The sequence below is a fragment of the Lissotriton helveticus genome, chromosome 6 (genome assembly GCF_964261635.1).
Source record: "Lissotriton helveticus chromosome 6, aLisHel1.1, whole genome shotgun sequence".
Classification (NCBI taxonomy): Eukaryota; Metazoa; Chordata; class Amphibia; order Caudata; family Salamandridae; genus Lissotriton; species Lissotriton helveticus.
In genome coordinates, this window is record NC_136067.1 from 819,794,477 (window position 1) to 819,822,015 (window position 27,539).

Sequence of the window (27,539 nt, forward strand, 5' to 3'; positions counted from 1 at the left end):
ATGAGTTTGGCTGGCCGTCTCAGGCCGGCCAAACCAATGTGCACTTACGTTTCCCTAGCCCTGCTGCATTGAACAGCCAGGCTGGAGAAACCCCCAGAGACTCCCTGGTCTGAGCGCGGCGTTTTTCCAGCCCGCTCAGACCAATCACCGTGCTGCTCTCACATGAGAGCTAAACAAAGAAATGGGCAACCCAATAGACCCTTGGAGGCTTGGGTAATCTAAACGATCAGATAATGATGCCTTCAAGAGATTCTTTTTGGAGTCAATGTCAATACAAAATTTAACAAAATAAATTATCCTTAAGCCCCAATTGGTGGCTTAATACAAACAAATGTGTAGAAATTAATTAGTTCAAAACAACAAATCAATCATGAAATTAAAATACATTCAGTCAAGAAAACATTAATACAAGGGTGTATACTTCAAAAAGATAGACTTTATATAGAAAGTTATATTATATAAAAGGATATATACTACAATTCACAAAAAAGCCAAAATAACTGAAATGAAAGTTTTTCTATCATGAATAATTTTGCCATAACCCATTTCACATTTGCATAGTAACAACATCATTGACTATACAATGAACTTTTCCTGTGACACTAATGACAAATAAAATGGGTCAGATAGTCAGCGTTTCGGTCCTTATAAAGAAGACATCTGCAAGACCATCTTCAGGACATGAGTTCTTTTGTCTACTGATGACCCTGATATATTGGGAGCCTAATCATAAGTTCCAGAATCATATTAGATGGAAGCAAAAACACTGTTTGTGAGGCACATCAAAAATTAAAGTTTACTTGAAAATGGCTGCTAGTGGGGCAACCGCTCACCACAGGTTTTTTATTTTCATCAAGAGGAGACGCCCGTAGTTAGAGAGGTCTCAGTCCCCCACTTAGTTAGAGAGGTGCCTATTTCTTCCTAGTCGTCCTCACTGTCAGATCGAATACTCACATGAGAGAACTGCACGGATGGTAGGGAGTACGTGACGCGGCCCTGGACCATCTAGGACAAGGAAGGACGAGGTCAAGCACGATGCGGGAGGCGGGCGGGAGCTCCAGGTACGTTTTTTATTTTTTTTTTAATATTAATCCCCCCCATGCGGGCACTCCCCCAAACCCCTCCCACCCACCCCACCACCTCTTTATTGTGGCAGCCAATACTGTCTGACTTGCTTACAAATTCAACGTACCCAATTATACTGTCCCAAAATTCTCATGCCCACACCCACCAGAACCCTCACCCACATGTGGATATCCCTGAAAACATTTTGGCTCGTTCATAATAATAACATATGACAAAAATAAAACAACAATAACAATCAATGTGTGTTAAGGGAAAATGGTGAAGGCCATAAGAAACTGTACCAGTGGCAGCCAGGACGGATCTGGTGTGGTAGGGCGGGTTGACAAGGGGGTAAGGAGGTATACTTCTATGAAAAAAAAGAAAAATTCAGTTACCGCCTCGCTGCTCTGTCCCACGTCGTCTCTCCTCCGCTGAAAAGGAAGTAGCCAGGCAATGCAGTGTTGTGATTGGCTCCCTTAAACCAATCACAACACTGCAAAGCACCACCGCCACCGTGATTGGTCTGAGCACCATGGTTCAGCGATCAGACAGGAACTGGGGGCATGGGCATGTTCTCTTGCAGGATATAATGCAGCCTGCATGGAGAACACGCTAAAGTGTGCATGACTGTTTGGCCAGCCTGGGAGGGACGGTCAAAGCATCATGCGCACTTTAGTGTGCCCACCAATCCTCTCCTGCTCTGTCAGCAGAGCAGCCCTGCAAACATACTCCCGCAGCAGATAAGAATAAAATTATAATAACATTGCGTTATTATCATTTATATTTTTCCTTTCTTTTACTGCTGCACATCAACAGTGGGGCGACTCTCCTCCACCTTAGCGGAGGAGTCAAAACTGCACTGTACACTTGCACTAATCAATGAGTTTCAGAGACTACTATTGCGAACTCCCAGCCATGAAAAGCAAGAAGTGTTGAAGAAAACGTGGACAAAACAGCGACCTCAAAAGATGCCCAGGAACATTAAAAAAACAGTTAAATTCATACATGTGAATACACACAATTTCGGTGTAAGTCTAACAATTTTTAAAGCGGAAAATAAAGCTTTATTTTAGCTTTCTTTCACTTAAAATGTCTTCCAATTCAATGCATGTAGACAGGGAAATAAAATCTACCCTGATTCTTTCACAACATTTTACTCAGCTATTCCCAAATATTGGCATGAAAGTAAGACTGACTTATTTTTAAAAGAAAACTTACATTTAAGGGGTCTATCCACAGTTTTATGCACATAGGGAGGAGATGATCTTTAATAAAGTAATTTTATATGATGAAGCTGAGGACAAAGAATTGTTTAGCAACGGACCATGTATGAACATACCTGGTGCAGTAAAAGTGGCACATTTTCCATTGCATACTCTCTTCTTAGACAGCTTTCTAGCTCTCGCTGCATAACGTCTGCCTGAACAATAAGAGACTTTGCCTCTGCCACCTGTAAACAAAGAGAGCATTCAGCAAAAACTGGGACTTCCCAACAATCCGGCAACAAGCTTCATTAACACTTTATTTATAATAAAAAAAAAAAAAAAAACACTGAGACCCCCTCAGATGTTAAGAATTCTGACTCTGAATGAGAGTTTGCATTTGGGCACAATCATCCGACATAAATATTGATACCCCAACGTATCCTACTTCATAACAACCGTGTAACCCACTACACAGCCTTGATCAGTGCCTCTGGAAGGTCTAGATAATCGTCTAATGACCTGCAGTCAAGGAGGAATAGCTTTCATTGCTCGCAACCCCTATTACGCATTCAATAACATATCCGGACTTGAAATGATCCTGGGGTAGTGTAGGATGCTGGCTCTTTATATAAGATACCAAAAGGAGATATATTGTGTAAAGAGTCCAGGAGTTCTCTTATGAGTGGACTGGGGCTTGCTATGGCAATCCCAAAGTGCTCTGCTAGGGGGTAGTGTGGTCGAGCAGCCTTAGAACAGAGGAGTGCAAGACATCTGAAAATGCATACAATGGTCAACAAATGAGACACACGACTTGAGAAGGAGATCCATACCAATTTATAAATATAGCAAGTATCTTTATATATGTTTAGGCATCAGAAAAAATCGTTCAATAAGTATGTTTTTAAACAGGCATATTTTTCTGTTCAACAAGTCGACAACGTGCAATTTCTTGGTTCTACAATGTTAACCTGTGTGTGGAAAATCTTATGTAGTTTATCGTTCTTGTCAGCAACTTATGGGACCCTTCTCCATGTAAGGTGAGTGGTGGGAAAGGTCCAAGGCAGCACCAGCAGAACACCATGAGAGGCACAAGGGCAGCAGGGTGCAGAGGTGCCAAACAGCGTCGGATGCCCAATGTTATCCAATGGAGAATGGTTGAGTAGAAAGAGGCTGCAGGAGGGGACTGTGTGACCAGCCCGGTGATACCAACAAGTGACTTTGGTTCTTGCGATGTTGGGGGACATGGGGACACCTTTGGTCCTCTTCTCCTCAGACAGGGTGTCCAAGAGCAGAGGGTCTTTGGGGTGTCGGGTTTCTCCATCTGGCAACACTCGTGGTTGAGGGGGCCTGCCAACAGAGTCTGCCAGCGACGTTGGGGAGGCCACAAGGAGTAACTCAACAGTGGACTCGGTACCTTGAGGGCTTGGGAACCATGCCAACACCATTGGCCCACTTCAACATGGGCAGGGGGGCTCAGGTGCAGTGGTGCTTGGTAGCGTAGGGTTTTGGCGGGGCAGGAATCCTCTTGGTCTTTCTTTGGCTGTCTGCAGGATAAAGGGACAGGTCTGCTGTCCTTCTGAAGGTCTTGGTTTCTGAGTCAAAGCTGACAGGTTTCCCGGCCTTTGAGGACTCCGCAGCTGCAGGACAAGTTGGCTTTTGGTGCAATAGGCAAAGTCAGCAGGGAGGCCGGCAGTGTTGGTGCCAAGTCAGTGCTGGGTCTTCTGTTCTTGCTGTGTGGCTCTTCTGGTCTGTCTTCATTCTTCAGATCATTCTTCAGATCTTCAGATAAAATGCCTTTCCTGGTCACTTGTAATGGCAGTAATAGGACTGACCAGCACAGGGCCATATTTGCTCATGCAGGATCTGCTCTTCTGGTGCCACGGGCGCCCAAAAAATACTGGATTTAGGGTTGGTAGGAGATTGTAGGGTAGTAGCTAATGGGCTACTGACCCTTGGGTCACTATGCACTCTGTATGACCACTTCCTGTTCGAAGTGGGCATAACCCTTTCCCAGAATTTCTAAGTATGCCATCACACAAAGACGGCTACTTCTGCAAAATCGCGTCCAACTCAGTTTTGCCCACCCCAGGGGTGGTACCAGCCTGGGGGTGGCACCTCGACCTGACTAGCTAATTTTTCCACCTTTTGAGGTGCCAAAGGGAGCTCTAGACAAGGGGATCTGCTTCCTCTCCTGTGAGGGGGAGCCATATTTGCATTTCAAAGGAGACAGCTCTTTTAAGCTTGCCGGCCTAGGAAGCCTAAGCAGGTAATCCTGTGGGAGGGGATGTTACACCCTCTTCCTGGACAGGCTTTTGTTCTCAGCCTCCTGAGAGCAGAAGCTCTCACCATAGGAGGTCAGAACAGTATCAGGTGGAAGGCTGTCAGAAACCAGTTAGGGAGCCCACGAGAGGCAGGTCAGTTTTCAGGGGGCACCTTTAGGTGCCCTCTGGGTGCATGTGTTGGCAAATCCATCACTGGAATCAGTATGGGTTTACCAATACAAGATGTTTGATACCAAGCATCCTTATCTTCAGTGAATCCATCATGTAGCATGGGAACTCTTGTTCACCAGTGTCCAGCTCATGTTTTAAAATGCCTTTCCTGGTCACTTGTAATGGCAGTAATAGAACTGACCAGCACAGGGCCATATTTGCTCATGCAGGTATGCTCTCACATGTAATATTCAGCACTCTGCCTTAGAGCTGTCAGGCCTGCTGTAGGAGTGACTTTCAAATATTATATGCAGCGCTAAGGGACATGGCACACAGGGATGTGTGGCATGTCATGTTTTCACTTTTGTCTGCACCAAGATACACAGCCTGCAATGGCAGCCGTTCATGTGCTTGGTGAGTCGTCCCTTAGTTTGGGACAATTCATGCTGCCGCCCTTAGGATCCCACCTTTGGTACCTCAGGCCCTAGCTACCAGGGGTACTATTAACCAGGGGACTTACAGAGGGTGCTAAAGGTTTTGCCAATTGGGGGAAACAATTGTACAGTTTTGGGATAGAGTTCAGGCATTTGGGACCTGGTTTAGCAGGAACCCAGTACACTTCCAGTCGAAATCACATCAGTTACCAGGCAAACAATGCGGGTGACCATGATAAAAAGGGCTACTTTCTTACAGGCTGGGTGTGAGAGAATGTTTTTTAAAGTACTTGTTTTTAAAGAACATATCGCTTGTCTTGTTGTCACAGCAAGAATAGGTTAAAAATATTTCAATGATATTTTTAGAGTTGTCCTCCAACCAACAGGTCTTTTCACAAAGCTAACTTATACTTGTGAGCAATTTACACGGGTAATTCACTCTGACACTGTTGACTAACTTTGCTACTTTTGGCTATTCACAAAATTTGAGTGTAAAGTTACTCAACACTGTAGACTTTTAGGTCTCCATCCTCTAAAAAAAAAAAAAGGGGTGGCTGCAAATTTACGAGAGTAAGTTACTACTGCCAAAAAAAGAAACAGTAGCAAATCCAGCACCACACATGGCCAACCACCAATACTGCAACACCCTCCATAGATGATAATGGAAGTAGGCACTAAAAATAAAACCTCATGGGAAATAATGTTAAATGAAAATATTTAATATAGTTCAAAAATAAAGAACTAGAATTAATGTTAAAAAATCAAATAAAAGTGGGCATATTTGTTATTTAATCCTAAATTATTTCAACAACTTTTATATATTTTGAAAAACGTAACATTTTATATTAAAATATAATTAGGTTATTTTTAAATAGTTTAATGCAACACTCTAAATTATTATTATTGCATGATAAAAAATCTTTTTTGTACTTTAGGTGGAAATAAGTTTTTTTATTTACACTTCAAAATAAGATTGTTTGTTTACTTTAGTGTATCTACATTAACATTTCATTCAAAATTAAGTTACTAGTGCTTAACCTTTTTTTCATATATATATATATATATATATATATATATATATATATATATATAAAATTATATATTTATTTATTTGATATTAGTATTTAACATAAAATTATTTATTATAAAGTTTGAAAAACTTTTTAATGTTCCCCCTACTTACGATAGGGAGATCACCACCATAACTTTGGAGTCTCTCTATTGTAAAGTATGGAAAAAAGTAAAAATGTTTACTTTACTCAAAAAAATCTCCCAGCCACTCCTTTTAAGTAGTAAATGTACGTGTGAGAATCTCACCATTGAAAGGATGAGAGGTGGAAGTGGACATTTGCACTTGTAGGTCTTACTTTAGCGGCAGTTTAGTACTACTAAACATCCTACAAAACGTAGTTTGAGAAGAGGCCACCCCAAATCTTTAAATAATTTGTGACCTTTTCTATGCACTAACAAGAGCCTCTGGGTCCAGTGTAAGATGGGCAAGATGAGCAAAGAAGATTCTGCTGGGACTAAGTCAGAGAACTTCTGCCTGTACCATGGAGGAGCATGAGACCCACGAAAGGCACACTATTTGCCGTAAGGATACATTTTTATAGACGCAGACAGTGTCCTCAAAGATATGAGACCCTCCGGTGTTTAAAAAGCATTTTAGGTGACAGCTGATATGGTGATATGGAGAGTTAGCATATCCGAAAGCAGGTCAGCAAAGGAAAGTGCACAGAAGGAAACAATAACAGCATAGAAACTGAGGAAGAAGTTGGGGTTGCAATACTGCAAGCACGGTAGGAACTCTGGGAAACAAAGTAGTAGTTCAATAGCGTCAGAAACGTCCATGGTTGAAAGAGCACTGCAGACCAGAGGAGTTTACAGGGTACTCTGATCTGCAGGAGACCATCATTACTCTAATATCTAAGGAACTTTAGAGGACCTTCAACATAAAATTGGCCACAGAATTTAAGTTCTATCAAGGTCTGTAAGAATAGGCAGCAAAATAGGTTTGTTAGATGAGCATGTTCAGAGGAAGAGGGTTTGTGAAGAACGTTGCTAGAGGAGCATGTGGGGAGACAGAACCTGCAATGAGGTATCTGAGTCTGGTGAAACATAATTTATGAAGAGTATGCAGTAAACCTCATCATACCTGATTAACCATACTAATATAATAAAGAGAGAGCCCAAACCTTTGAGGAGAGTAATCTCAGGAACCACAGCACCAATCACAACACCCAATACAGCATTGGAAAGGGCAGTTGCAGCAGAAGGACATAGGCTATGCAGACGCCCACCATATACATTTAAAAGGTAAAAGAACCGTGCCAGCAAAGTAGTCCCTTGTGGGCGTGTCTGCGTTGTGCTGTGGGCGTGTGCTGTGGGCGTGACAAACGCTGGGGGCGTGTGGTACGTTCCGCCCTTCATGCCATGTCTCATATCATGTGCTAATCCCACCCTGCTACCTTTAAATACCCCTGCACCCCATAATCATAACCCACCCTTACTCCTTAAAATACCCCAACACTATTAAACACTAACCCATCTTAACCCTATAAATATACCCTGTACCCCAAAACCCAAACCTATCCCTAAACCCTAAAAATACCCCTGCACCCCAAACGTAGCCCTGAACCCTATAAATACCCCTGTACCTCAAAACCCAAACCTACCCCTGAACCCTAAAAATACCCCTGTACCCCAAAACCCAAACCTAGCCCTGAACCCTAAAAATAGCACTGTACCCCAAAGCCTAAACCTACCCCTGAACCCTAAAATACCCCTGTACCCCAATACCCAAACCTAGCCCTGACCCCTAAAAATAGCCCTGTACCCCATAACCCAAAACTAGATCTGAACTCTTAAAATACCCAAACACCCCAAAACATATACCTCAGTACCCCCAAAACATATACCCCTATACCCATACTTACCTTATCCGAACATTAAAAAAAACTTGCTTTTACCATTCATGCATTAACAACGAATTTCGTTGTAAATGTATGCGTGGTAAAAGCATATAAAATGTAATGCCATGCGTTATAATGGCATTGCGGAGTCATGGTACTTTCATAATGAAAGTATGCGGAGTTTTGGTATGCGGAAAGAAAGTTGCGGAATAATGGGTGTTTACCCTCCTCCGTTAAGTACATTGGTGGCACAGCAGCCCACATCTCCAGCAACATACTCATATTTTTTCACCACCCATTTGAAAAATGCACAGGCCTCTCTCATTGATGGCCAGCACCGACATACACTTTTAGACACACCTCCCGCCACAAGTTCTAAAATTGCGAACTTTAGCGCTGGGGAGCTACGTTCGAATCTCGGCATCAGCTCAACATCCTGTGATTCCATGCAAATCGCTTTGTCTCCCCGTGCCTACCACAAATGAATGTGTTCTTCTGTAATGTAAATTGTGCTCATGTCATGTTGTCGAGTTCGCGCTATATAATATTGCAAGGAAAAATAAAGTAGGGAAACTCGAGTTCACACACTACTGAACGCGCACTCTTAAGTGCATCAGCAGTGCACTGTGAATCGGAGCGTTTCACAGGCCTGTCACAGATGAGAAATGCTATCAAAACGAAATCCTACAAAACAATATACTACTGGCCGGCAGCAATTCATACCCGGACAACGTCGGGACGGGCTGCTAGTATAGTATATAAATGCTTGTTTTGGGAGGATGAAGGAATTTGCAGTGCTAGCTAGACCACTCACCATAAGGAAAACTGGATTTCTAGAAACATGAGGGGCAACTGTGCGTGGAATAAGAGTGATTCGATCAAAAAAATATATTTAGATGGAAAATGTAGCTAGATACCGATTAGTGTGGGGTACATCGGAGTAAAATTCTTTCAACATGCACTGCCCTAATTTTTTCAATTTACATATGGGAAGGTCGCAGGTGGTTGGGGCTACCGTCGAAACTTGGTAGGAGCACAAGAGTTTTCCACTCACATAGTTCTTTTGGGTGATAGCCCTATAAATGGTGACATGGATAGAAATTGCATCCGAAATTGCCTCCACAAGACTTTGTACACTCTGGCATAAATCTAGCCACGGATTAAAGTTGGGCAGTGTGCCTCACGTAGGAGACCTTCTAGAGTGAAGTGTACTAACCTACCACTACATGTGTAGATATCACTGGGCACTGCAAGGTGTGTGCTGAGAAGGAGACAGAAGAAATAAACCTGGCCTTCGTACATTATTAAGAGACAACACTATACCCAGAAGCAGCCATCTGTCTGGCACGTATGAATACTCTAATACACAGGTTTGCACACTAGACCTGGGAAAAATATGCTAGGCAAACGGCAACTTTAGCCAGTACCTCCATCGATCCCAAGCACAAAGATGATCCCGTGTTCAGTTTTATAACAGGTCTGCAACCATACCCACATAGTTAAACTTCTTGGCACTCAAAGGTGATACACATAGATATAGTGGGTGGTTAAATACAGTGGTAGGCATGACTGTAGGGTTGAAAGGCAGCAAGGTGAGAATGGTGTCAAGCAGCCCACATTCAACTCAATGCTGAGTGATGGCCAGAGGGTTTAGTGATCGAAATTAGTTTCAGACAGCCTCTTGTAAATTATCACAAACCAGTGACCACAGCCACTGTTAATGCTCCGTTTTATTTAGTCCTACAGGAAATACGTTTCTATTGAATAGCCATGTTTTTTATTCTCGGTGACTAAATAAATGGGGCCTTATCTGCAACAAAGTAAAGTAGCGCAGTGGCGCGAGTCATTTGGCCTCGCTGCGCTGCGTTACTTTGGAAGCAAAGGGATGTGTCATATCTACAAAGAAATGACAGATCCTTTTGCTCTCCCCTGCGCTGGCGCACAATTGGCTGCGATTACCTGGAGTTATTTTCGCTGATCAGCTTTCTTGGGAACTACAGCAATTCTACACTAACTCATTGATCAGCAGCTATTGTTAGGAAGCAGTGGCACAAAACATCACTCATCAGGGCAGTGTCTCCTGCTCTTGAGGGCAGTCGCGGTCAGTGCAGGTAAACGCAGTGGGGTGGTAGGGAGTGGTGGGGTGGGCTGGGAGAAGTCGACAGGAGACAGAATAGTATTTATTTATTTAATTTCCCCTATTCCGTTGTCTGTTGACTACCGCTGCCCCCGCCCCACCGCACTTACCTACACCGGCCGCAGCTGCTTGAGTGTACAGAGCAGTGGTCATAGGAGGTTTACTGTACAAGGCAGAAATCTGGGGATTAGGGAACACCTGGCAATCAACCATTACTGAAAAAGTAATTGTAAGATCTATCCTGACTGTCCCAGTGAGTACACCACTTAGACTCCTAAAACAGGACCTGAACCATAATCGGATTGATCATACTGCCCGTCTTAAAATCTTGATTTATTCGATCAGAATCTAGACAACCCGGGAGTTACCCCCCCTATAAAGTTGTGCTGCAGGAGTGAATATCGCTAGACAAGTGCACACCATGGCTGGAAGCTGTGAAAACCTTATGCAGCGAGCTAAAGCTGGAGGGCGAGTGGGTAGATACCAGCAAGATGAGAAGTAACTCAGCTAAGAGGAATTTACTGGGATTATGTCCTCAAGATGGTATGATGCAAGGTGAGGCTTGATGGCTTTATGGATAAAGATCTAACTCACAAATGCACCCTGCGATCTGAACCATTCCTTGTTAGAATCATCCCTTCCGTTCTAAAGTCCTTGTATATTCGCTTTTACCACTCAGGGCTTTTAACTCGAAGTGGTACAAGGTGGGGGAAGTGGTAGGGGACTGCCCTTTCTGCCCTATCCGGCACATTTCCTATTATTCTGTCACAAATGGAAAACACGAGTTCTAGGTGGATCCTTCAATTATGTCGCGATATAGGTGAAAAACAGTGCATGCTAGCTTTGCATATATTAAAATTCAAAACGTTAGAGCCCATTGTGTTTGCTCTTTCAAGATTTCTAAAGTGGACTTTGTCCCTCAAAGCAGCTGTGTTGCAGGCCTGTGCTAGAGATGTTATAAATGTATAATTCTTCCCTGCCAGGGCACCCGCAGGCTTGATTAGAAATTGTGCTATCGCTCAAAATCCCCACACCACTTATGTTATGGGCACTACATTCTCTTTACTTAATGAATTTTGTATCTATTTATTGTCAATTAGGCTTTGGCCTGGGGCACTGCTCTGATAGTAACTGTTTCTGCTGCTAGGTATCATTCGAATTCATGTACACTGTTAATTTTCCTTGCTATTTCTCCAAAGATAATTGTCTGTTATCTGGTTTTAGACATTTTTGCCATGGGTTTTAATTGCTAGAAATTGAATTAGCTTTTATACAAATGTTTTAAATCTATGCAACCTGCTATTATTCGCCTATTTGCACTTTCTAATGAGCACTGTCACTGATTTTTGGATCCTCATTATCTTCATATTTTTTACTTGTTTTATTGATTTAAGAGCTGAAATGTGATGTAGTTGTACTTTTTAAGGTTGGTCAGTGTTAGACCAGTCAGCCCTTTGGGTGGTCCCTCCTATTATTTATTTAGTCCCTTTTTGCCTCCTAGTATTTTTCATTTTTATGTTTACCGGAAATGTTTGGGTGTTGTCCTAGGGGTTAGGTGCTTCCTTGTCCCTATAATTTTTAAGGCCTAGGTGTCCCTTATAATGGTGAAAGATAATTGTCTGTTATCTGGTTTTAGACATTTTTGCCATGGGTTTTAATTGCTAGAAATTGAATTAGCTTTTATACAAATGTTTTAAATCTATGCAACCTGCTATTATTCGCCTATTTGCACTTTCTAATGAGCACTGTCACTGATTTTTGGATCCTCATTATCTTCATATTTTTTACTTGTTTTATTGATTTAAGAGCTGAAATGTGATGTAGTTGTACTTTTTAAGGTTGGTCAGTGTTAGACCAGTCAGCCCTTTGGGTGGTCCCTCCTATTATTTATTTAGTCCCTTTTTGCCTCCTAGTATTTTTCATTTTTATGTTTACCGGAAATGTTTGGGTGTTGTCCTAGGGGTTAGGTGCTTCCTTGTCCCTATAATTTTTAAGGCCTAGGTGTCCCTTATAATGGTGAAACTTTAGTCACAGAAAATGGTGGCTGGTAACTGCCACAACTGAATACCTCAGGAAAGGGACCCATAGGACAGTATAGGGAAACTCTAGAACCTTCCAGCTGGTTCTGGTAGCCTTAGGCCAGCCTATATAAGGGTCAGAACTAGGGTGGCCATTTTAGAAGTGACCAGAAGCTAATTGGAGTTCAGGCTGAGGTATCAGGGGGATAGGGCGCTCAGGGTTGATTACTCCCAAGGGTGGCTTTCCTTCCGCTGACCATGCCCCCTACTTCGAGACCTGACCCTGCCGCGCATCCACCTTGACTTTGTCCTGTTGTTGTTAAAATAACAAGGAAGGAGAATTTAACCTAACCTCTTCACACTTGAGCGGAGCAACTGTGAGGCCCAATCCACTTAATACCATCTACATCGTTGGCCTGCAGGAGTGTGAACTGACCGGCGGGCCGTCCAAGAAACCAAACCCCCAACAACTCCCTGGGTCCATCCCAGTGATAGAATCCATAGGGAACGATAACCCGGGAAGCCTGCCCCGACTGACCTGCGGTGAGGTAAAACGCTGCCTGTGGTCCTGACGCCTTCGCGGAACTGCCGAGAGTTGGCTGGATCATAAGTGAGGGGGTAGTGTGACACGCAGCATTCTGGGGCCCCCACAGGAGGAGATAGTTGATAGAGGGTGAGGAGATTCTGACCGGTGGGGAAGAGAGAAAACTGGTATTGCGCCGGGTTGCTGTGAGTGAGTGATGTAAGCACAACACAATTGCCTTTGGAAATTAGCTGTTCTTACTCTTGTGCCAGGCTATCCTATGTGGACTGGTAAACCCAGGTCCAACATAATTGGTGCTCAGCGGTGGGATAGGAGCTTGTGCTTACATCCACTTAGTAGTAATGCAGTGTGTACCACAGGCCTACACCTGGAGTTTTCTCCAAGCGGACTCCCTAATTAATAATTTTTGCTTTTCCAAATTTACTCCTGGTAGTGGGTGGAGGCAGCTTTTAATTATCGCCTTTCTTGTCTTCTTCCAAGTGATTGATAGAGACCCTGTTGGCAAGATGGAATTTGAAGTGGAAGAGTTGGAGACCTACACTGTGGCCCAACTCAGGGAATTTTGCCAAAGTATGAGAGTATTTTTCAAGCGTGGTGCTAAAAAGGGGGAACTCCAAACCAGCTTGAGAGCGTGGGTGGCAGCTCACCCTAATGGGAAGGAGGAGGAGGAAGAGGGGGATTGGGACACTTTCATCGGAGTGGATGGACTGTACCAACCTGAAGTGGGGAACCTACTAACAGGTCCTATGACACTTTCAAGGGAGGGCAGCAGTGTCTCTGTAAGGAGCTTGACCGAAGCCGAATTAGCTGACCAGAGAGAGAAAAGACAGTTGAAGTGGGAGCTAGCTAGGTTGGAAAAGGAGAGGGAGGAAAAGAGGATGGCTCGCGAGTTGAGTCTCAGAGAGTTAGACCTCAAGGCCCTGCAAATAGGGACTCCCAGTACTCCTATTGGTGGCAGCGAATCCAAAGACTTAACCAGGGAACCCAGACCCTATTTGCCCAAGGACATAGTCACCACCTACAGTGCAGGGGATGACATTGCAAAGTTGCTGGCTGCCTATGAGGTCTCCTTAAGAGCCCATGGAATATTGGAAAGACACGGGGGGGGTGGCTTGTATACATACATGCCTCCTGCAGGAAGGGATACACTTTTGGCCCTAAAGCAGGGAGAGCAGACCCACTACCCCACCATGAAAGTGGCGATGATAAAAAAGTTTAGGCTGACTCCAGAAAAATACCGACAGAAGTTTAGGAGTAGTCACAAACTAGGCACACAGAATTGGGTGGATTTCCTAGACTACGCAAAGAAGGCCCTGGAGGGGTGGGTGCAAGGCAGCGAGGTAGGGGACTATGAGGGGTTGTATGACCTTATCCTTAAGGAGCACCTACTCGAGAAATGTTTTCCCGAGCTGCGACAACACCTGGTGGACAGCAAGCTGACCAGCCCCTGGAAGCTTGCTGAGGAGGCGGACATCTGGGCTAGTACCCGGGTGTCCTCAAAGGGGATTGGAGGGGATTCCCAAAGGACTGGACAGGGCGCTCCCCAGATGAAAGAGGGGGAGATAAAAAGAGGGAGTTCTCAAAAGGTCCCCAAAACAATTTCCAGGGAAAAGGAACAGGATTCATTCCCAAGGCTAACCCGCCAAGAAACCCTCATCCTGACCATAGTCAGCAGCCAAGGGTTGTCCGCTGCTATGAGTGTGGTGGGGTTGGGCACTATAAAGGTGATGTCAAGTGCCCAAAGAGACCACCCCCTCCCACTGGATGAAAAGCCCCGGGAGTAGCTAGTGTAGTGCTCGGGGAGGAGTTGCCCTTAGATAAGGGGGGGGAGTGGGCGGGTGTCACCTTAGTGTCCTTGGGAGATCGGGAGGTGGTTCCTAAGATCCAGGTGCTCTCAAATACTACTAAGTATGGGCAATGGGTCACCATCAATGGCCAAAGAGGGGAGGTTCTGAAAGATACAGGAGCCAGTATGACTATGGTAAGAAGTCATCTGGTGTCTCCAGAGCAGGTGATTCCACATGTACTCCACCCCGCCGCGATGGCTGGCGGCAGAATGGGCCACTACCAAGTGGCCGAGGTTCCATTTGAGTGGGAAGGGGTTGCAGGTCTACTTCGAGTTGCCGTAAGCCCTGCCGTGCCAGTTGATTGTCTGTTGGGGAATGATATGGAGCACAATGCTTGGAAGGAGGTGGAATACCGGACTCATTCTGAGATGCTGGGTACACCTGACTGGGCCTGTGCTAGCACAAGGTCCGCGACTAACCGGAGGGGGAGTTCACTTGGGCTGGAGCCTGGAACAAAGGCACAGCCAGCTGCCAGAAAGGGAAAGATGCGGGGACAGGAGAAGCCTGCCTCGGCATCCACGCCCCGTGAGACGGATAGGCCACCTGCGATGGTGGACCAGGAGTCCACGGAGGGGGATGTTATCTCCCTGGAGAACCTACCTATCCCTGCCGAGTGACATGTGGAAGGAGGGCCTACCAGGGAGGAGTTTTGTATGGGCCAGAAGGAGTGCCCTACCCTTGAGGGACTGAGGCGACAGGCCGAAGCCCAGGCAGCAGGTAACGTTACGGGGAACTACCATATTTACTGGGAGGATGGTCTCCTCTATAGTGAGCCAAAGGCACCAGTGCACGGTTCGTCACGGGCCTTGGTTGTCCCTCAACGTTACCGAGCCTTTCTTTTGGAACTGGCTCATGAGATACCCTTGGCAGGACACTTAGGTCAGGACAAGACCTTTGCCCGGCTTGTCCCTCACTTTTATTGGCCTCAGATGAAGGTGGCGTCCGACACTTACTGCCGGACATGTGTGTCTTGCCAAGCCAGTGGGAAAACAGGGGTGAAGCTGAAAGCTCCCCTGGAACCACTTCCTGTCATTAGCACCCCCTTTGAAAGGGTGGGCATCGACATTGTGGGGCCATTGGATCCACCAACTTCAGCTGGTCACAGGTTCATCCTGGTTCTGGTGGATCATGCCACACGATACCCAGAGGCAATTTCTCTGAGGATCATTACTGCACCTGCAGTGGTGAGGGCCCTGATGGGGATCTTTACCCGAGTGGGTTTCCCCAAGGAAGTTGTGTCCGACAGGGGGACCAACTTCATGTCAGCTTACATGCGGGCTATGTGGAAGGAGTGTGGGGTTACCTACCGGTTCACCACTCCTTACCACCCACAGACCAATGGACTAGTGGAAAGGTTCAACAAAACCTTGAAAGGCATGATCAGAAGTCTGTCTGAGAGCCTGCGGAGGAAATGGGACGTCCTCCTACCCTGTCTGTTGTTTTCCTACAGTGAAGTTCCACAGAAGGGAGTGGTCTGTTGTTTTCCTACAGTGAAGTTCCACAGAAGGGAGTGGGCTTCAGCCCCTTCGAGCTTCTGTATGGACACCCTGTGCGTGGACCTCTCAGCCTGGTGAAAGACGGATGGGAAAAGACTCCCAGGAAGCTTCCCCAGGATGTGGTGAGCTACATGCTAGCCTTCCGGAGCCAAATGGCTAAGTTGTGGAAGCAAGCTTCAGACAACTTGGAAGCCAGCCAAGCAGTGATGAAGGAGTGGTATGACCACAATGCTCACCCTGTGGAGTTGGAGCCTGGCCAGAAAGTGTGGGTGATGGAACCTGGAGAGCTTAGTGCCCTCCAGGATTGCTGGACAGGCCCCTTTGAGGTGATGGAGAAGAAGGGCAAAGCCACTTACTTAATGGATCTGAAGATCCCCCGGCAGCCCCTGCGGGTGCTCCATGCTAATCGCCTCAAACCCCACCATGAGAGGCCCGAGGTCATTTTAATGATGGTGACCGATGGTGCAGAGGAAGAGGAGAGTGAGCCTCTCCCTGATCTATTTTCGTCTCAGGAAAAGGATGGGTCGGTGGAGGGAGTGATTCTCTCCCCATCTCTAACTCCTGAACAGCGGGAGGACTGCCGCCAGGTCCTGGAGCAGTACTCCTCGCTGTACTCCCTTATCCCAGGAAGGACCCACCTGTGTACCCATGATGTGGACACAGGAGACAGCCCACCAGTGAAGTCTAAGACCTACCGGCTGTCAGATAAGGTGAAGGCCAGCATCCACAGTGAAGTCACTAAAATGCTGGAGCTAGGAGTAATTGAACCTTCGAGTAGCCCCTGGTCCAGTCCGGTGGTTCTGGTACCAAAAGCTGCCCCACCGGGCACCACTCTAGAACTAAGGTTCTGTGTGGATTACTGGGGACTGAATTTAGTGACCAAAACTGATGCTCATCCGATCCCTAGGGCGGATGAACTTATTGACCGGCTGGGAGCTGCCCAGTACTTGAGTACCTTTGACCTCACTTCAGGGTACTGGCAGATCTCCCTTACAGATGGAGCAAAGGAAAGGTCAGCCTTCTCCACACCTGAGGGCCACTACCAGTTCTGTGTAATGCCCTTTGGGCTCAAGAATGCTCCTGCCACCTTTCAGCGGCTGGTGAACCAGGTCCTCTCTGGGATGGAGGCCTTCTCCGCTGCTTATCTGGATGACATTGCCGTCTTCAGCAGCAGTTGGGAGGACCATTTGTGTCACCTACAAGCTGTTCTCCAGGCCCTGAAACAGGCTGGCTTGACAATCAAGGCCAGTAAATGTCAGATCGGGCAGGGGTCGGTTGTGTACCTAGGCCACTTGGAGGGCAGGGGAACAGTGCAGCCCCACCAGGCGAAGATTGAGGCTATCATGGCCTGGGAGCCCCCCAAGACCCAAACCGAGGTTTGAGCTTTCCTGGGCCTCACAGGATACTACCGTCGCTTTGTGAAGGGGTATTGCACAATTGTGGCACCTCTAACTGAACTCACTTCCAAGAAACAACCCCGACGGGTAGTCTGGACGGAGGCTTGTCAGCAAGCCTTTGACAACTTGAAACAAGCAATGTGTGCAGCTCCAGTCTTAAGGGCCCCAGATTTTTCTAAGGAATTCATTGTCCAGACAGATGCATCAGAGCATGGCATTGGGGCAGTGTTATCGCAACTCAATGAAGAGGGTCTGGATCAACCTGTTGTCTTCCTGTCCAGGAAACTACTTCCCCGGGAACAGAAGTGGAGTGCAATTGAGCGGGAAGCCTTTGCGGTGGTATGGGCTCTGAAGAAGTTGCGGCCATACCTGTTTGGCTCGCACTTCCTGGTTCAGACTGACCACCGACCCCTTCGTTGGCTGATGCAAATGAAGGGGGAGAATCCCAAGCTGTTGAGATGGTCCATCTCCCTACAGGGAATGGACTTCCGGGTGGAACATCGACCTGGAGTGGACCACGCCAATGCAGACAGTCTCTCCAGGTATTTCCGCCTTAGTGATGAGAACTTCCAAGGGGTTGGGTAGCTCTCCCCACTTTCAGCTGGGGGGGACGCGTGTTAGACCTGTCAGCCCTTTGGGTGGTACCTCCTATTATTTATTTATTTTGTCCCTTTTTGCCTCCTAGTATTTTTCATTTTTATGTTCACTGGAAATGTTTGGGTGTTGTCCTAGGGGTTAGGTGCTTCCTTGTCCCTATAATTTTTAAGGCCTAGGTGTCCCTTATAATGGTGAACATTTAGTCACACAAAATGGTGGCTGGTAACTGCCACAACTGAATACCTCAGGAAAGGGACCCATAGGACAGTATAGGGAAACTCTAGAACCTTCCAGCTGGTTCTGGTAGCCTTAGGCCAGCCTATATAAGAACCTTTGTCCAAATACTGTGACTTTTTCTTTAAGCCCTTGATACAGTCCACAAGTACTTATATCAAGGATACAAAGAGCTTACTGTCAATGCTCCTAACTGTCAAACTTCCAGAGGAACCCTGCTTTTTAGTCTCCCTAGATATAGAGAGCCTCTATACCTGTATTCCTCAAGATGCCACCTTGAAGGTTCTGGCGGATGTTTTGGATGAAACCCCTTGGGATTATAATACCGCCAAAACATTTGTCATTGATTGTGCCACTCTGGCATTAAAACAGAATTTTTTTCAATATAAAAACGAGCTGTTTTTACAAAAGACAGGTACGTCTATGGGCAGTACTTTTGCTCCAAGCATAGCTGGCCTTTACGTTCACAACTTTGAAAAAACCCACATTTTAGCAAATACCAACCCTTACACTCTCAATGTTATCCTGTGGCAGAGGTACATTGATGATGTGCTGCTAATATGGAAAGGGTCAGAGGAGAGCTTACTGGCCTTCTTTGATTGGGTAAATACTTGTGATCCCCATTTAAGGTTCACTCACCAACATAGCAGGGACAGCATTGAATTTCTGGATGTGACAATCACCAGGACTGGTGACCACCTCACTACCAAAACATACTATAAACCGACCAGTAAGAACAATCTACTGCACTTTACCAGTTTTCACCCACGTCCCTTGCGGGAAAATCTCCCATTTGGCCAGTACCTACGTATTCGTAGGAACTGCAGTAATATCACTGATTTTAAGAACCAGGCCAATGATTTGACGAAGAAACTTGCACATAGAGGATATCCAGCGCTAATTCTGAAGAAAAGTTGTAAGCGAGCAAGAAATCAAAATCGTGAAGCCCTTTTAGAGGAAAATGTAAGAGAGGAAGAACCTGAAACCCCACTGACATGCGTCACTACGTATTCCAACATCTCAAACATAGTGAGTCGGACAATAAATAAACAATGGCGAATTCTGACCAGTAATGGCCTTCAATGGCAAAAACTACTTTTCTCCTACAAACGAGAGAAGAGTCTCAAGGATGCACTTGTACGGACCCGTCCCACTGAGAGAAAGGTTATCAATCGGGATGCGAATGTACTCTCCACCTGGGGATTACCACCGGTAGTGGGACATTACCCATGTGGAGGGTGTAGTGTTTGCCACCTGACAACAGCAACTAAAACGTTGGCTCTAGAAAAAGGAAAAACCTGGCATCTTAGGAGTCACACACACTGCAACACATGCAACGGGGTTTATCTGATAGTGTGCCCCTGTATGCTCCGTTATGTGGGCATGACCTCGCGAAAAATTAAACTGCGCATAGGGGAACACCGCAGCAATATCAGATGCCAGAGAAATGCAACCAAATTGACAGCACATTATTTGGAGAAAGGACATGGTCCGGATGATGTCAAATGGTCGATTATAGAACATCTGGAATATAGTAATGAGAGTACCCTTTTTGAAAAGGAGCAAAGGTGGGTCCACCGCTTGGCAACCCATCGGCGAGGTCTTAATGACGAGGTACCGTGGGGGACAGTGATGAAGCGCTAATCTGACCCATCGGTTTAATACACAAAAAGAGAGGTCACTAGGTATTTCCTTACATCGAGTGCCATCTGGGTTTAATAATTTTAAACATGGGGACGGATCCCACTTGGCAAGGAATTACATGTGCAATGATCTGTGGGCATTTTCCCTTTACTCGTGTGGTCCCCGGTATTATTCCAGTTTCTGGTACCGCGAGTGTAATGAACCTTTGCTTAGCACATTGATTTTGTTTCAGGTTACTTTACTCCAGTGATGAGATTTAAATACGTTTTTCCTTTTTTCTGTCATTTGTATAAGGATATTCTCACATAATCTGAGAGAGACGCCACTGATTTAAGGGTCTCTTTTAACTAAAAAACCTTTTCACGTAATTAAAGACGACAGTGCAGGGCAGAGAGAGAACTGTGGCACTGCACCTTTAAATCTACAATGCTGTGTTACTGCCCCGATCACGTGGTATTCTGTCATGTCAATATTTACAACAGTTTATAGCGGTATGCACTCCTTTGTTTTAACACTATTTCAACAAATTATTTCAACAAATTGTTCTGGTGCTAACCCATATCTTGACTAGCTCCTAGTCAAGTTGGTACAAATAATAAGTATCCACAGAAGCCTGTGGTATGGGGAGCACTATGCACTCATTCACAATAACGTGATTAGTTTTTCATAATTTTCATCCATAAATTCAATTCAACATAAACTTCACGAATTAAACAGCCTCGATTTCATCAAAGGTTCAAAAGAGTCAAAAGTAAATGTATTCACAGTCTTTTTGTTCTAAAATGAAAGCCTTAACCCATTCAAAAATAAAAGTTTATGAAACAATAAATGTATTTCTTTTCTTCCAAGATGTTTTTATTCTTCTTGTTCATCAATGAATACGATAGTATATTCTTCAAACAACTCTCCAAGAGTTAACAAATGATGCCATATCCCAATGCATTTCGGTATGCACCTTCGTCAGGGGAATGCACTATAAATAACAAAAATTCTTTTTCATATATATATTCGATACATATATCATTAACAATCATATATACAATGGTTTCACAATTTTTACATTTTGAGTGTCAACCAGAGAATCTCCTCATGTGATTTAAAATCTGATGTATATTCAAAAGTCATGCTCACCGAAATTCACCTATCACCGTCTAAGTTAAATAAATCAAACTAAATCAAACCGATAACAAACAGTGCAGCCCAAAATCACCAACACCACCTACTCCTAAGATACAAAACTCACCAAAAGTGACATCATCATGTATATCGCCTAAATGTAAATTCGTACCTTGGTTAAACTGATCGTGCAAAAAAGCTGACAACCATCAAGGTCCGTCCTATTCTTTCGCTAAAAAAACAAAATAAATCCCTTAATGTTTTATATATCTTACTTCTTTCCTCGTTATGCCAAGACAGACCGATACTTACTTGGTCACGAAGACCCCAACTTTCAACCACTGCGGCGCTATTTTATCCCTCAAACTGAATTGGAATCAAATCAATTTCGTGATCTGTAAAACATTCAAGGAAAGTACTCCTTAGTGTCCAGACACGTTACATTGTTAAATAATCTCTCATTAACAAAGTTTTGCCAGCATCTTACCTCAATCTGTATCTAAACGCGCCGCGTTATTCTGTGATTAGGTTTCTCCTGCCACTAACTCGCTGTCTCAAACTCTGTGCACAGACGCCGCAATGTGGCGTCTGACGTCATACTGCTATAAACATAAACGACGGACTCCCGGTTTAAACATCCTCATCCAAAATGGCCCCCATGTCTGTTTTACTCGACTGAAACGCGATAAAGCAATTTCAATATCTATATTGCGCATATATTTAGGTATGATAATTAGTTGGGGGTATGTGTCAAGCAAATTGTGGATGGAGTGACTAAACATATTGTTAGGATGTAGGGATTTCTTTTCAGAGCGAGAGATTAAGGCATGCGGTGTACAGTGTACTCAGGGAGCATGTAGAAGGTGAAGGAGAGGGTCGTTGAAAAAAATAAAGGAGGGTTTAAGTCAAGGTCAGATTTTCACGCTGTGTGTACGTACATTGCGGACTGTGGTTATTGAGATAGTTTGTGATCTCTGGATGTATAAACAGAGTCCTATGTTTCGACCGTTCAGGTCGCAGGGGCATCCTTTAGAACACGGCGGGAGAAGGAAAAAGCGAAAGTCAACAAAAAAAGTTGTCCGGTTCCAGCTGCGCGTGACCGCGCTGTAAGCACTTTCCAGGCTTGCCAGGCAATTGATCTTGCTACATTTGTCTGAAATTTCATGGCAGCTATGTTCCAGTGACTTAAAATGTCCTGGGTTTTGGCTTTAAAATACTTTATTTTCTTTATTTTTATTTAAAAGGTTTTATATAGCGCTACTGGACCCAAGAGTATCAGAGCGCTTTACAAGGTAGGTAAACATATCAAGACAAAATTAACAATGTGCAGTTTACTCACATAGGATAAAACATAGCATTTCAACTGAGCGATGGGGGAAAAGAAACAAAGAGATCATTAAGGGGACGAGGAATGTTGAAATTTAAGAGAGAGATGGGAGTGTAGAGAGGGGGAGAGGAAGAGGAAATATGAAAAGTGGGAGAGGGGGTGGATCGAGTAGAGAACAAGAAAAAAAGAATGAACAGAGTCAGATTCAGTGACACTAGGTACCCCAATATTTGCTGAGAAGAAGTACTTTGAGTCTTTTTTTGAAGAGAGGGTAGGAGGGGTTGCAGTGAAGATCCTTGGGGAGAGAGTTCCAAATCATAGGAGCATTACCAGAGAATGCACGAGATTGGGTCTTTTTACATTTGAGTCTAGGAGGGATTAGGACAAGGGAGTTATTGCTCCTCAGGGACCTGGAGCACCCTGCTTTTTGTAGTTTGTCTGAAAGGTAAGAGGGGGTGTTTTAGTGAAGAGCTTTGTGAGTGATAAATGCAATCTTGTAAGTGGATCTTCCTTCTATTGGGAGCCAATTGAGATTTTTGAGGACAGGAGAGATGTGGTCAAATCTTTTACAGTCAGAAATAAGTCTGGCAGCTAGGTTGAGAACAGATTTAATCGGTGCAAGGTGGAGTTTAGGGGTGCCAGCAAGTGCGGCGTTACCATAGTCAATTCTGGAAAGGACAAGCAATTGGACAACGATTTTGAAGTCATCAGCTGGAATAAAAGGTTTAATTTTTTTGAGGTGGTGAAGGGTGAAAAGAGCACCTTTAGCTGCATTTTTAATGTAGGGGATGAGATTAAGATTCAGATCGATGCTGATGCCTCGGGATTTGACAGAATTAGAGGTGGAGAGGGAGCCATTAAGTGCGTTGATATCATTGATCCAGAGTTGAATAGGAAGGGAATTGTTTTTGGGAGTGAAAAGGATGATTTCAGTTTTTTAGGATTCAGATTGAGATGATTAAGATGGAACCAGGCTTGGACTTTATTCAGGGTATCATTGAGGTGAAGGATGTCATTGTGGGATTTGATCTTGTAGTATAGTTGGGTATCGTGAGCATAGAGGTGGTAACTGATTTTAGCTTGTTTGAGAATGAGGGTGAGTGGTTCCATGAATAGATTGAATAGGGTTGGGGAAAGGATAGCACTTTGTGGGAAACCAAGTGAGACAGGTTGAGGTTTGGAGAGGCAGTGACTGAGCTTAATTTGTTGGGATCTATTTTGAAGGAACTAGGAGAACCATTTGAGTACAGTGCCCTCAAAACCAAAGCGATCTTTGAGAGTATTAAGAAGGGTGGGATGGTGGACAGTATCAAATGCAGCCGAGAGGTCAAGGAGGATTAGTAGAGAGCATTCACCTTTGTCTAGAGAGCGATGAATGTCATCTGTAATATTGAGCATAGCAGTTTCGGTACTGCATCCCTTTCTAAAACCAGATTGGAAAACGTCAAGGAGATTGAAAGAGACTGTGATGTATTCCTATAGGTTCTGTATCGATCCCCCTATTCCTGACCCTATTCTGGTTAACAAGTTAACTAGCAGCCATCCCATGATGCAGAAACCGTTATCTGATTACGCCAGACCACGGCACAGGAGCGCGTTATCTGATTAGGTCATAACGCTTGCCATCTAATTAGGCAAAGCAATATTCCTCCAGCCCCTGATAAGGCATACGGAGTTCTCAAAACAAATCAAACCTATGACAACCTGGGAAAAACCCTGCGGCCATTGTTTTGATTTCCCTGAGAACTTCAGTAAAAGAATGCGCTAACGACTAGCTCGTATGACATCCTTATTGACGTATCTATGTCCATCCTTACGTCAATCTCGGCACCTTACAGGTATAAATATTACCGATATTGCCTTAAGCAAACACACGCGGTGGTGACGAGATCGGAGCAGCGAGACTTGCCGAAGCCCAGCAGAGAGCGAAGCCCACTAGCTGCCCCGCCTTCCTGACGCGCTGAGAACGAGACGCTGCCTTTCTCCTGCCGAGAAATCCAGCTCCGGCGCTTCCGAGCAGCCCTTGCAGGCAGCCTGGAATATCGAGACCTCAGACGAGAGATACCATCCCTCAACCATCCTAGATTCCAGGTACAGAACTGAATCACCCCTTGCAGAGAATTCTTGAGTCAGTCACTTGGCAAAACAAACTTAACTTAAACTGCTACTTTCTATCCCCGCCCACGTATTAGGCTTAGGTCAGGTACACTGGGGTAGGCGTAGTTAGAAACACCAGTTGAGTACGATTAGTCAAATGTTTATATGTATGTATCTATTTTATCCATTTTAAACCACCATATGGCTTAGAAACCATATAAATGTTTTTACAGTATTATTTTATACTTCTGCTTTTATTGTATGCACTTTACTTAACCATAAGTATTGCGATAATATCGATCCATTTCTCTTATACGAGAAAAGAGACTGATCAATAAATACCATCTTTTATTGAACACGCCCGTCTCTTCCTTTTCTCTACAAACTGGTGAAACTAAGAATGCACGTACTGACTGAGTAAAATAAGTTGTCTTTTGTTTTCACACGACTCTAGAGATACACTCTTGATTAGGGGAGAGCAAAGTTGTCATGTTCTATGGTTGTCAGAAACTAAATCCCTTCTTGTCTATCCAGGGAGGTTCAACTCCTCCTTGCCTATTCGAGAAAGTTTCTAGTGAACTCTGAGCTAGCTGGCAAACCCAAAACTTTAAGTCTAATATCGACAGTAGACGACCTAGTTAACGTCTGGTCTAGGTCTATACTATTGGAGGTATTATTCCAATGCGCAGAGCCTATTGGGATAATAGGAACTACACTACATGGCGCCCAACGTGTTTGGATAGGCGATAAAACTAACGCAAGACTTTAGAGTAACTCAGTCGTGCTTTTTCACTCAGACCCCTTTTTCCCATAATACTCCAAAGACGTCTGGAGTGGGTGAGAGGTAAAATCCGCCAAACCTCGCAGGAGGGAACTCCTATGTATGGTTCTTGGTTAAATCAACGTTGAAGGATACACTATTCCAAAATATTGTGCACCTAATCTTTGTTTCCATAAAAAACCTGATCTGCAAACAAACAGAAAAACCTTCCTGTCGGTAAAATGGCAGAAAGTGATGATGAAAGAGAGAGAGCTAGATTAGCAGCTGAAGTAATAGAAGCTGATAATACTATGCAAGGAGCAGACCCGGATGCAAAAGTCATCCCGGTCAAAATAAGAAGATCTATAACGTTAAAACTTATAGAAAATGGACTGACACCAAGAGGTGGTACAGTCATATTCGTAATTGAGGCACACGAATGTCGGCAGACAGAGGTATTCTATTCATGGATAAACTTTCCAGCAGCAAATGTTATAACAAAGGAGTTCCACTATTATAAAATAGAGGAACCACCGGATACCTACAATCCTTTCGAGGAAGTGGAAGTACCACTTAAATTCCAAGAGCACCTGCTCTTGTTTAATGGCGCCCTAAAACATAATAATAACATCACCAGGCTCGGTCCACTAGGTAGACCAGGAGCAACGTGGCCGGTCCTAGCCGGATACACACCACATCCAGACATCGAAAGAATGTCTGCAGCAGATGTTTTAGTACAACTAAAACAATTAATTAAAATATATAGACAACTAGTCCAATATGTAATGCGGACTTCAACCATCCAACCTGTAGTTAAAATTCCACAGCTGACCCCACATCAGGGGAACACAAATAAAATTACACCACAGAACATACAGTCCTGCCTAGGTAAAGTACCAGCTAAACGGGAACAAATACCATTCTGGTTAGCACAAAAAATCACCCAAATAGAGGCGGTGTTTCCAGACACCACCCCTGTGGATAACACAGGATTCTGACTATCTATCTTCCAATGGGAATCGCACCACACGTGGAGGACTGTGACACTTGGGGTACAGTCTTTGCTTCCATTTACACAAAAACACATGGAGTTCCATCCATGTCAGTAATACCAGATGTGCTAAAACAAATTCAAGACGAATACGGTCCAGAACCCGCTTTAACTCTCGGTATGAAATAACTAAAAGACTTCAAGCAGGTCTCGGCAATATTACTAGCCAACATAAAAGGGGAAGCAGCGAATGTGGCGATCCGCCAGAGGTTAAAAGAGACAGATATAGCAGACCAACCAGCAGAAATTGCCAGAATTATAGAAAAATCCTATGAAGAACTAGGTAGAGATAGTTTGGGTGGAATACCAGTGAAGCCCCAACTAATTCAAAGTCCTGAAAAAATATTTATTAAAAATAATCTAAACAGTCAAAAGAAGAACTGGGATGGAAACAAACAATCCAATCCAAAAGAAAAGAGATTCCAGTCCAGAGGAAGGTCTCCTCGGCGGAGAGAAAGATCTCCGGACCAAGGACCCAAGTCTCCCCAAAGGGAGCCCTCTGTGAAAAAATACAACCTTAGAAATAGGGATAACATAAAGAAACCGGATAGATATCAAGATTTTGATACACGTCCCTCTCAATCTTTTCAGACTTCCTCGCAGAAATCGGAAAGAAGAGGACGATCGGAACCCAGGGAAGGGCACGTCAAGTCCAAAGACAAGGAACCTGCTCATCCAAATAAAAAAATTACAGTTTCCAAAGAAGAAGGTAGCCAGTATTAAAGTATTCAACAATGCCGAGAATACTGAGGACACAGCTGAAAAACGGAGAGTGGGCTCAGACAATGCTAGACAGCGCAGCAGAAGTGAGCATAGCACGCAAAGTCCTTATGAATCATCTGGAGACAGTGGACACGAATGAATACATTCAGGTGGAAACTGCAGACACCAGAGTTAGCAAACCTCACAAAATATATGAAATAACTTTACGTATAGAAGGGGATAAGACTAGGAAAATAAGGGGCCTTTTTTGGGATAATCTCTCCAAGGGCTATGACATCCTTCTAGCTGAAAAATATTGGCCACCAGAGTTTGTCAGGGAGTGCCCACATGGCGAAGAAATAATTATGCCTGCCTTCTCAAATCATATTCCAATTCATAAAAAATATACACTTGCAAGAAAGTGGGCAGTAGCTCAAGCTCCTGCTTTATATAAAAATCATGTAGGATGGGATGAGGACTCTCCTCCTCACAAAATCCAGTTAAAATCACAACCTACTGCACAA

The 27,539-nt window shown here is 44.4% G+C and overlaps 1 protein-coding gene across 1 annotated transcript in view; it reads right to left on the reverse strand.

Moving 5' to 3' along the window:
- LOC144762519 (putative uncharacterized protein C6orf183) overlaps window positions 1–27,539 on the reverse strand; it is a 171,955-nt gene that overhangs the window by 85,699 nt on the left and 58,717 nt on the right. Inside the window, exon 4 of the mRNA XM_078647743.1 lies at window positions 2,405–2,515. Coding sequence (XP_078503869.1) covers window positions 2,405–2,515 — 111 coding nt within the window. The remainder of the gene's footprint in view (window positions 1–2,404; window positions 2,516–27,539) is intronic.